Source organism: Haemaphysalis longicornis, unplaced genomic scaffold, assembly GCF_048455015.1.
Source record: "Haemaphysalis longicornis isolate Haplotype H1 unplaced genomic scaffold, Haemaphysalis longicornis Haplotype H1 scaffold_3, whole genome shotgun sequence".
NCBI lineage: Eukaryota > Metazoa > Arthropoda > Arachnida > Ixodida > Ixodidae > Haemaphysalis > Haemaphysalis longicornis.
The window spans coordinates 158,166,968-158,177,424 of NW_027526335.1; the positions used below are offsets into that span (position 1 = coordinate 158,166,968).

At 46.5% G+C, this 10,457-nt stretch overlaps 1 protein-coding gene across 2 annotated transcripts in view; it reads right to left on the reverse strand.

Annotated features, from left to right (window-relative positions):
- Nucleotides 1-2,701, reverse strand: part of LOC144173485 (uncharacterized) — a 41,225-nt gene extending 38,524 nt beyond the window's left edge. The window contains exon 1 of one of the 2 annotated variants that reach the window (XM_077701891.1): nt 2,566-2,701. In XM_077701891.1, the coding sequence (XP_077558017.1) occupies nt 2,566-2,571 (6 nt within the window). In that variant the 5' untranslated portion in view covers nt 2,572-2,701. The remainder of the gene's footprint in view (nt 1-2,565) is intronic. The other variant, XM_077701892.1, reaches the window with a different exon arrangement.
- Between the last annotated feature and the right edge of the window lie 7,756 nt (nt 2,702-10,457).

Here is a 10,457-nt window from a genome sequence, read left to right on the forward strand (position 1 = left end):
AACACATTCACTACCACCCCACCACCACCCCCCAAACACTAACGTTAACGCAAGACACCCACCCCCTACGCGACGCATTTACTCGAGTCCCCCATCGTGGGGAGATGGGCCCAATTTTTTTTGGCCAATCGTGACCAATCTCCCTACGTGGGTATGCTTAACTTGACAAACGTTCACCGGGGACGATGGGCGGTCTCCGCGAGGCAAGCAAACAGGAGCACTAGGCACTTTCTTGTGTTTTAACTGCTCGGCGTTCGCCGCAATTTGGCCAATCTCCCTAAGTGGGTGTGCTTGGTCAACGAATGCGCGCAGGGAAGGCTAGGCGGTCGTCGCGAGGCACGCACACAAGTGCGCGCACTCACGTACACGTGCTTGGCGATTTTTTGTATTTTAAACTGCGAACACGAAAATTGCAATTTTTTGAACAGCTTGGCTGTTAACATTCAGCATTGTAAATCGAAATAATGCTTCATATTTGGAAGGGGTACTGATGATCACTTCAGCCTCATCTCCCTTAGCGGTGGTGAAAAAAAAATTGGCCGCGTATCTGCTCCTTTCGTTGCAAATGTCTACCGTCAACATTTGCCAAGCAAATGCCTTCTTTCTCTTTTCCGCTCACCAATCATGCTGTTCCTCTCCCGTCGCGCTCCTTCGAAGGTAAACACGCCAGAGGTTTGCTCAAGTCTATTTAAATTTAACGCTTTCCACTGCTCCAGGCAGGGTGCCTCGATGCCAGCGCTGCGGTGCGAAAGAGACGCGCGTGAATCGAGGCGCGTAACTTCAACGTTTATAGAACCACGTTGCCCCACTCCATGTGCGTGCCAAGTGGAACGTGGGACCAATCTAGTGGAACCTCTTGTAACTGTTTTCGTTTGGCTTCTGAAAATGCTGCTAGAAGCTCAAGTGGCGCGGGCGACAGCAGGCGACGGAGTGATTTTTTTATGCAGTAGGTGTAGTACTGAATTTTAATCAAACATCCATAAATTGTTTATAAAGGAACACTGCAAATATCACTTATGCATCGATTTTCTGCCTCATATTTGTGTAATGTTCGGTTCTTGTTTATCAATGTTGACATGTACGAGCATTGCCACCGGACTCAGACGTTTAGATTTTGCTGTGGGTATATAAACCTAGTGGGCAGCTTCCCTTTCACTTTGACCGGCTGGCTGAACCGAGTCACAGAGAGGCCAAAATGTATGCGTTTAAGTAGCCCAAGAAAGACTCGCGTCTTCAAAAGTTACACTGTTCGAAATGGCAGGTACTTAGAAGAGAACTCCACAATGTCCCCCGCCCCGTGTCCCTCTCCCCCCCCCCTCCCACGCACACACACAAACGCCGACGAAAATCAGCCGAAGCGAGCCATGCCCACACAAGACGAAAATGTTCCCCCCCCCCCCCCCCCCCCCACCCCCCTAGCTTTTTCTGACATGGCTTCGGTACCGCCGATGCTTCGTCGTGACTGAAGACATCGTTGTTGCGAGGACAGGCTTAATCAATGCCACAATCGTAACCCATGGCGGCAAGCGAACCGTAATTGTGTATTTCTATCTAACTGCTCATCCGCATCCAATCCTCAAATTGCCTGGGCCTCGACCGGGATGGCCTTCTTGACCAAAGGAGGGGAGAGAAGGGTAATGTCATGTGAAGTGGCGGAATCTCCCCATAGCGCCACGGCCCACCATGCACGGTGATGACCAGAAGGAATCTGGGTGCGAGGCGCAGCAAACGCGGGTGCCGCTACACTCGCTTGTAAATATATTGTCTCAACTTGTAAACACATCGCTTCTTCATGAACGTTGGCTCGTGTCGTCTTCTGAGCAACCACGTAACGATATAATCCGTAATGCTTTAACGAGCCTATATGAGGGCGTAGAAACAAAAAGAATGTGTCAACAGATGCTATCATTTTATTCATTCTCGTCTAATTGTTGTTCGGAAATTGTTGGTATGAATTCAATGAATGACCAACACTCTTTGCATTTTTCTCTTATCCATGGCCAAATAAATGCCTCTTAAAATGATGCATTTACATTTTAAGTGAAAATTATTTTTTTCATTTATAAGCAATATTGGTTATTTTAGTGATGGACAAGCCACTCTAAAAGTTCCAAAACGGAGGAGGACCTTCACAGGCTGCGAAAGATATGGTATTCGTACGAGTACATAGAACGCATTAAAAGGAGCGATGACACTTTAAGGCAAATGGTATAAATGGTTCAATATCTAAAAACTTCCCATGGTTATTTTTAGTCGAGGGGCGGAAGGAGGTGGGATAGGTTTGTAACTTCTGTTTATGTTAAGTATCTGAAAATAAACCGCGTTGTTGAATAAAAGGGTCCGCTGTCTGCCACTTACAGTTTCTAAAAGAGTATTACATATATGCTTAGTTTGATACTGGCCGGTAACTGCAAGACCCATTTGGTTTCCTCGATTGTGTAGAGCGCACAAATCAGCTCAAGCTATTCCCACTTTTTTATCGTTGACGCGCTCATAAGCATTAGCGGAGGAACCCAGAAAACGTTAACTTGCATTGAGTTTTAGCGTACGAGTGTAAGCACCTACCTGCATGAAAAAATCATGCGCTCAGCAGCTGCTCGATCCTGCGCGTTGCCTGAATTGTTCCTGAAAGATGATACTCAGGCACCAATCGTTCGCTTATAAAGCCGAGTGTTCGTCAACTTCCCGCTACGTCAGCGCAGGCGCAGTGTCCTTCCGAAGAACGACTGTTCAACGCTGACACGTGCCTCGACGTAGCGCAGAGAGGCGTTGTCGAGTTGTTTAAAGTATAAGCATCGAGGAACGCCGAGGTTGAAATACTACACAACTACAACAAAAGAAAAACACAGAACAACAGGCACTAAGCAGCTGCTCCATCCTGTGTGCTGCCCCAATGCTCCGGGATGTCGTTGTTTTTACGGGCGGTTGTTTTTAAATAACGAGTTATATTTGGGCATTTAGGCGTGCTGTGCGGTGGCGCAGTTGGTCCCAAAAGACGTATGAACAAGTTTGAAGGTAAGCGCTGAATATTAGCACGTGTCAATGCTATACACACCAACCAATTCGGAATCGCTCGCTTTGCGGGCATTGCTAGCACGTTGGTTAGGCACAACCGGAACTCTTAAAACTTTGTGTCTCATTTATGACTAGAAATACATCAAGTGGTGTTTATACTGAAGAAATCATTCAGGACGTATACGGTCAATACTTCATTTTTGATAATTATAGAAGGGAACGAACTTATCAACTTACAACGCATGTTTTGTTCATTTGATCAAAGTGAATTTGTAGCCGCAATAGTATGATTTTCAAAATGTGAAGATTTTGTTGTGGATATATGCGCAAAGAGGGTTGTTGCGACATACAGCGGTCAGGTAAGATGCCTCAATATTTGGATACCCTGAAGTTGGAAAGCCACCACTATGCAGCGCAGCTGAAGATAGACTAAACTCATAAAAAACGCTGGAGACAATCACAGATCACCCCAAGGCACCGAGAAAAAATATATTCCGTGCCCCAAGGTCATTCGACAGGCAGGGATAGAGAGAGGGAGGGATGTTTCTTTACGAGGAAAACCTGAAAACGCATGCTTATGCCATTGCGATGATGTTTGCTGCGGCCGCTTTAAACAGGAAAGAAACACAAACACGGCATCTCACATAACCGTGTAAGTACCAGTATGTACCGGCGTTGCGCGTTGTCGTCAATCCCCAGCGAGGATTTCTGGTAAGGGTCTGGTTTTACAAGCGTGGTACTTTTAGCGCTGTCTGGGTTTACAAGCGTGGTACTTTTAGCGCTGTTGTTTTCATTTGTCACACAGCTCTACCAGTACGAAATATATCCTGGGCCGTACGATAAGCTATCACACAGCTGCTGAAAATGATTGCAAAGTCCGCAATAATGCGTTCATTATCTGTATCCAATACTGGCGGCTGTTATGGGCCTCGCCTTCTTGATGGCATCCTTAGTCCGGTATTCCTTCCCTTCGACTTGCTCTTCCCGCTCGTGTAACTAGGTTGAGCTACGTGTAAGTGTCGAGGCTGACCAGGGACTACCTCCAGTGCTCGCAGGAGCCAAGAATCCAGGATGATCATTCAGAACTCCCACCTGAGGCGCTGAGTAGCCTGGGCACAGAGCGCGGCGGAGGCATAGACCACGAAAACAGATAAGTGTTTGAAATTTAATAATCGAATGTTAGAGTGGCCATGTCTTAGAGAGTGCAGATGTAGTTTTAGGCAATATGGTTAGTGCAAAGGAACGGTAGTTCTTAGGAGTTGTTAGCGTATGGAAGTGACCGAATCAGATGTGCCACGCGGTTGTTGCACGTGGCGTTTTAAAAGTGGGATAGTTGGTGATTCTAGTTAGTAATTTGTGAATGAATAATTGTTGCTATAGGAAAGAATCGCACGTTCTGTTTTACTTTTTGATTAGAGGAGAGCGCGCGAGAAAGCGGCAGGGCACGCCTTGGACGGGCAGTACCATGCTTCCGAGGAAGAAGCCGGGTGTTGTGTGCGCGGGGTGTGAGCACAAATATTCGCTCGAGGATACGAGGTTTGACTCAGTCCTGGACACGGAATGTCAGGCGTTCAGGTGCAGAGTGTGTGTGCTAGCGGCGCGCCTCGACCGGCTCGGCCAGGAAAAGTCGCAGCTGAGAGTTCAGGTAGGCGAGCTACAGGAGGAGCTGAAAGATGAACAAAAGCCGAGGAATATACTTGAAGCGAGGTTGGCACAAATGGAAGTCAAACTAGCGACGACGGGTGACATCCCAAGAAAGAATGACGTAGGTCACGAGGCAATTCTGTCGACAGTGCTTGGCACCGAAAAGGGAAAGAGGAAGGACAAAGACGGCACTCTGGAAAATGATCCCGGATAGGCGCTGACTCAGCCGGGGCGGGAGCAGGTGGCCGCTACGGGGGAAGGAAGGAAAAGGAAGAAATGCGCATGGTGATCTTGGCGGGGGACTCCAACATGCGCTAGTAAGAGATGGAGATTAGAGAACGGGTGAAAGAGGACGAGAGAGTGCAGGTTGGCGTGTTCCCGGGGCAGATCGGTCAGGGTAGTGTTGGAAAAGGCGAAGGATAAGATGTTGGAAAACATGCAGAGGTAGAACCTCGTGATTATCACAGGAGGATCGAATGACGTTCTGCAGGGAAGGGGCGCTGGAGTGCGCAAACAACAAGAAAATGGGGTGAAGGAGCTTCGGGCGCTGTACCCACATGTGCAGGTTTTCGTGAGCACAGTACTCGAGATCATTGGGAGAGGGGTGGATGTGGAAAGGGAAGTTGTAGCGGTAAACCGAGACACACGGGAGCTGAGCAAGGAGCTGGTTTTCACTGTAGTAGACATCAATAGGCATGTTCGATGGGTGGGCTGGAAAATGGCGTTCCAGCATGACGGAGTTCATTTCAGCGGGTAGGTGGGAGCAGCCATTAGACTACGACACTCGGCGCGAACTGACTTTTTTAAGGGGGCCACACGCCTTTGCGAAAATGGCGTAGACAATTGCAAGGATCAAAGGAAGATAGCTGGGTCGGTGCAGATCGGTGCAGCCAAAGAAAGTGACGACGACGGCGTGTAAACAGAGGGGGGAACTGAAGAACTTAGACATAAACAAGCAGGGTGTGAGGAAAAGATAGAAGTGGATGGAGATTAGTAAGCAGATAGAAGAGGAAGATATCCAGGTATACGCTGTGACGGAGACGCAGCTACGGGACTTGGAAGATCCTCCGGTAATCGGACAGTATGTATGGGAAGGTTGTAACAGGACGGCTGCATTGAGAAAAGGTGGAGGAGTAGGTATGCTTATACGGCAAGGGGGCTACTTGGAAGAGAGTAAAAGAAGACTGCAAAGAACATGTGTGGGTTAAAGGGATAGTTGAGGGTAGGGAGATGCCTTTAGGTGTGTCGTACCTGTGGACGAGTAGCGAGAGCAAAGAACAAAACGAAAAACTAATGGCGTGTCTAAAAAGGGGCATCGAGGATTTAAATGTTCCGGGGAGGTGCTATTGTTTGGGGACATGGACGCCCACATTGAAGATCTAGGCGGGTACACACATTTCAACGGAAATCTAATGCTAGATATGTGTGAGTACCAAAAGCTAATTATACTAAATAAGGAACAAAGATGCTAGGGTGAAATCACGTGAAATTGTGGTAGGATACAGTCGAGTATTGACAACTGCCGTATTTCAAAGGGACTTTATGAAATATTGGATGGAAGGATCATAGATGAGAAAGGGGGCCACAGTCTGGGCAGTGACCACAAGCGTATAAACATGAGTTTTGGGAAAGTGGGTGGCGAAAAAACAGGTCGACCGGGGCAGTACACAAAGTTAAACAGCAAAAAAATTGTGGTTATAGCCAAAAGCATAGGGGCTGACTTTGAAAGATATCCTGGAAAAGAGTGGAAATATGACAGGCTCCTCAAAACTATGCAGGAAAAAATAGTCAGGGCAGAGAGTGCCAATCTATGGAGAGGAAAGAAAACAACCAGAACCTGGTGAAACAAAAAAATTAAGGAGGTGATAGAGATGCGTAAACAGGCGTCTAGAGAGCACAGGCAGGCCAAGAGGATGGGGAGACATCAGGAGGAGGTTGACCTAAACTGCGAGAAATATAAGCAAATGAAACAGGAAGTTCAGCAATTGGTGCACGCGAATATCAAGGGGGACAGCTAGTGATGGGTAGCGCAAATACGAGGGAGAGGTAGAGACGCGCCGAAAAGGTTTTGTAACAATGTGCACGCATTAGGGAAACGCACGAATCCCACAGAAGGCGGTACTATAGAAACCAAACAGGAGCAGATGCTCAAGGGAGAGGAAGCATACTTACACGAAATCATCAACGATAAGCTCAGTAAGGTGGACTAAGAGGCCCCGCAGCGACACAGAGATGTCGAGACGGCTAGGAAAGTATGTCGAAAGATAGATGGGGACAAGCTGAAATGAAAAAGAGCAGAGGAAAAGGTCACCAAAAATACCGCGGTAGGCACGGATGGGATACCGATGGAGTTGATTAACTAATTAGGACCTAAGAGAAAAGGAAAGCTACTACAAGCCATAAGAACAAGAACAGAAAAAAAAGGCAATACCGGCCGCGAGGCAAATGAGTAGTATGAACTAAGTGTACAAGGGCAAAGGAGACAGGACAAATCCGAGCTCGTGTAGGACAGTAACCGTCACGTCAGTGCTGTACAGGTTAGCAATGCAGGCTGTGAAGTTTGAACTAGAGCAGTGGGTAGAAGAAAATAGGATATTAAGAGAACTTCAAAATGGGTTTCGAAAAGACAGAAGACTAGAAGACTACTGATATGTTGTAAGCCAATGCATAGAGGTGACGAAGATGCAAAACCGACCGGTGTGGTTAGCCTTTCTGGACATTAAAGCGGCATATGATAATGTAGACATGAAGCGGCTACGGAGTATCCTGGAGGACGAGGGAGTGGGGGCAGAATTCCTTAGTTTACTCTGGGAGCTAAACCGGGAGAACCAATGGCAAATAGTGTGGGAGGGGATAACATACAATATGACTGTATACACCTACAAGGGCTTGAAACAAGGATGTCGTCTCTCTCCACTGCTGTTCATGATCTACATGGCGGGGTTAGAACGGAAGCTAGAAGTGAGTACGCTGTGGTTCGACTTATCGTACATAAAAAGCGTGCAGGTGGTGTAACTACGGCTTCCAAGACTAATGCATGCAGACGAAGTATTGTTGATTGCGGACAACCGGAGAAGTAGGCAGGGCTTGATGGATATATGCGGTGATGAAGCGACGCGCCTAGGGCTATCATTTAGCAGAGAAAAATTGTAGATCATGGTCTTCAACGACGGCGCGGAGCATAGAACAGTATCAGAGCAACAAGTAAAAATACCATTGGTGAAAGAGTATATATATTTAGGAATATGGCTGAACGACAGCGACGATTTCGGGCACGCGCATGAGGCTCACTTGAAGAGCCATGAAGACAAAGTACAAGTTTGTTTGATTTGAAAGATTTGGTGTTTTATATTGCCCCCAGCGCTTGTCCTGCAGCAAAGGATAGTTTATTCACTAAGAAATAATCAATTTATGTTAAAATTTTGATTCTCCTGTCAAATCTTGTGTTTGGTGAGGACCTTTGCAATGACTTCAGAAACGCAGGCCTTGAAGTGAACGCGAACGTGGTACTAGGCATCCAGCGAACAACACAACCTTGTCTACCGTCAGTCCTTCTCGATGGCGCAACCATACCGTGGCCGACATTTGCCCGCCTTTGCTTTGTTTTTGATCGTATTTGCGCCTGGCTTGTTTTTATTGAAGTAGAAAGTACTCGTAATGTGAAACATGCCGTATAGTTGACAAACGGGGTCACACAAGGCTATGTCGCTTACGCTAATCTTCCTGTATCTTGTCAGACAACCCGAATTTTCATACCGCTGTGCAGCTATGACAAGCCAAGTGTGCGCAGTACCAACAACAGCACGTTCTGGTACTTCAACGTATACGTGTACTTTCGTAGCTTCCATACGTACCCCAGCAGTTTCACTTCTATAAAATGAATATATGCTTTAATTTTATGCGAAAATATCTCGTGAAAGAAGATTATAAGCCCTGCTTAACTTGCATTTGCTTTTGCCGGCGTCCGCCAATCGCAGAGCTGTCTGGTATGACATCATAGGTTCTGTTGCGGGAAATGAGGTAGTGAGTCACGTCACCATTGAAGTTTTTCCTAATAATGAAGCTCATTTGAGCGCATTTTACGTTAGAAGTGGTGTCAGTATGATTCTAACCAGGCAATCTTTCGAATGAACCAAATTTGTGTTTTGCCTTCATGGCTCCTTTTAGTAGAAGACGGAACGCGGCTATTATGAAGCATACAGCCCTCTGAGGATTCAACAAATACGAGGTGGCAAGGGGAGTCTGGAAAGGGGTCATGGCAACAGAATTACCTTTCGTAAATTCGTTTATGTGCACGAAACGAGAGGCCCAAGCGGGCCTGGAGGTAAATCAGAGGGCGGTAGGCACATCAGCCCTAGGGGCCCACAGCAAAACTACAGATGAAGCGGCAGAGGGGGTATGGGCTGGGGGTCTTTCGAGGGGAGAGAGGCGTAGAGCAATATAAAGTTTGAGGAGCAAACTTCGTGCCATGGAGGACGAAACATGGGCTGCGAGGGTATTTAAGTACCTGTATATGATGAGCATAGACACGCGGTGGAGACGGAGGAGCAGACAGATGACCAACCGTACGGAAAATCGGTATTGGGAAGTAGGCTTTACACAACAGTTAAAAAGCAGGTAAGGGCAGTAGAGGCGTCGAATTGGGCACAAAGACTGGAAGCGAAAAAAAAAATCCTGGAGACTTATAGGACAAAGAAAGTGGAAATTAAAAAGGAAGGATTCTACGGCAATACGAGAGACAGTCCATTTGAAGCACGGGCAGCGTGTCTGAGAACCCGGGCATACACGGTTATCTACAGGCAGCATGATTAAACATGTGCATGCTGCGGCAGTCATCGGGAAACTATAGACCAAATTGTCAGAGGCTGCACAGAGATACGACCAAGGCGGGGTGAGGGGTAAACGATGCTGGCGGAGGCTTTGGGTATTTCGGGCGAGGGGACACCTAAACTTCGAGGCCATAGAGGTGACGAAGATACGACTGCAGTGGTGGAGGAAGAAAAGTAGGGAAGGGATGCGTACGCAAGCGGAGTAATGATACGGATGAGATTTTATAACAGCGGGGGGAGAAAAAAAAGGGTTGGGAACGATTAGAGTTTAAAACAGAGATGAGGGGGAGATGCGGGGAGGAAGCAAATCTATTAGGTTATTAGGGTAGCCAGGATAACGAGAAGTAAGGGTAATAAAACAGGCAAGCCTGTGGCTCACAACCGACGCCCCGATTCAAAGGGAGAGCCACTAATATTAATTAATCAATCAATCAATCAATCATGTATATTTATTGTGCCCAGGAACAGCCGTGAGGCCTTGGTGCTGGTACACAGAAGGATACAGATGAAAAAAAAGGAAAACAAAAAGTGAAAGGAAAGAACACTTTGACAGCGTACAAGATAAAAGAGTAGAAAAACAAATAACGTTCATAATGTATATTAGAAAGTATACCGTACAAACCACTACAAAACGTAGATAGCGTATACACTACATGCAATGCACACAAACAAAACTGACAGGATACAACAGAATTGGTAATTACATCGTACCGATGAAACAGAACATCTGCACACTACAGATAATCTTGTAACCTTATAACAGCGATCCATAAAAAGGAAAACAACAAAAGAGTCATATAAACTGCATACTCTCTATACAGTAAGGCAAGCAGGTAAAAAGAAGTTACTATAACTAGAACATGATCCATTCACTATGACGGAGCAAAGAAATATTCCATATAGTTCCATGTAGGAGAATAAGAGGGAGCATATTAGCGAATGAGAATTCTGGAAGTGTCTGAACTGAAC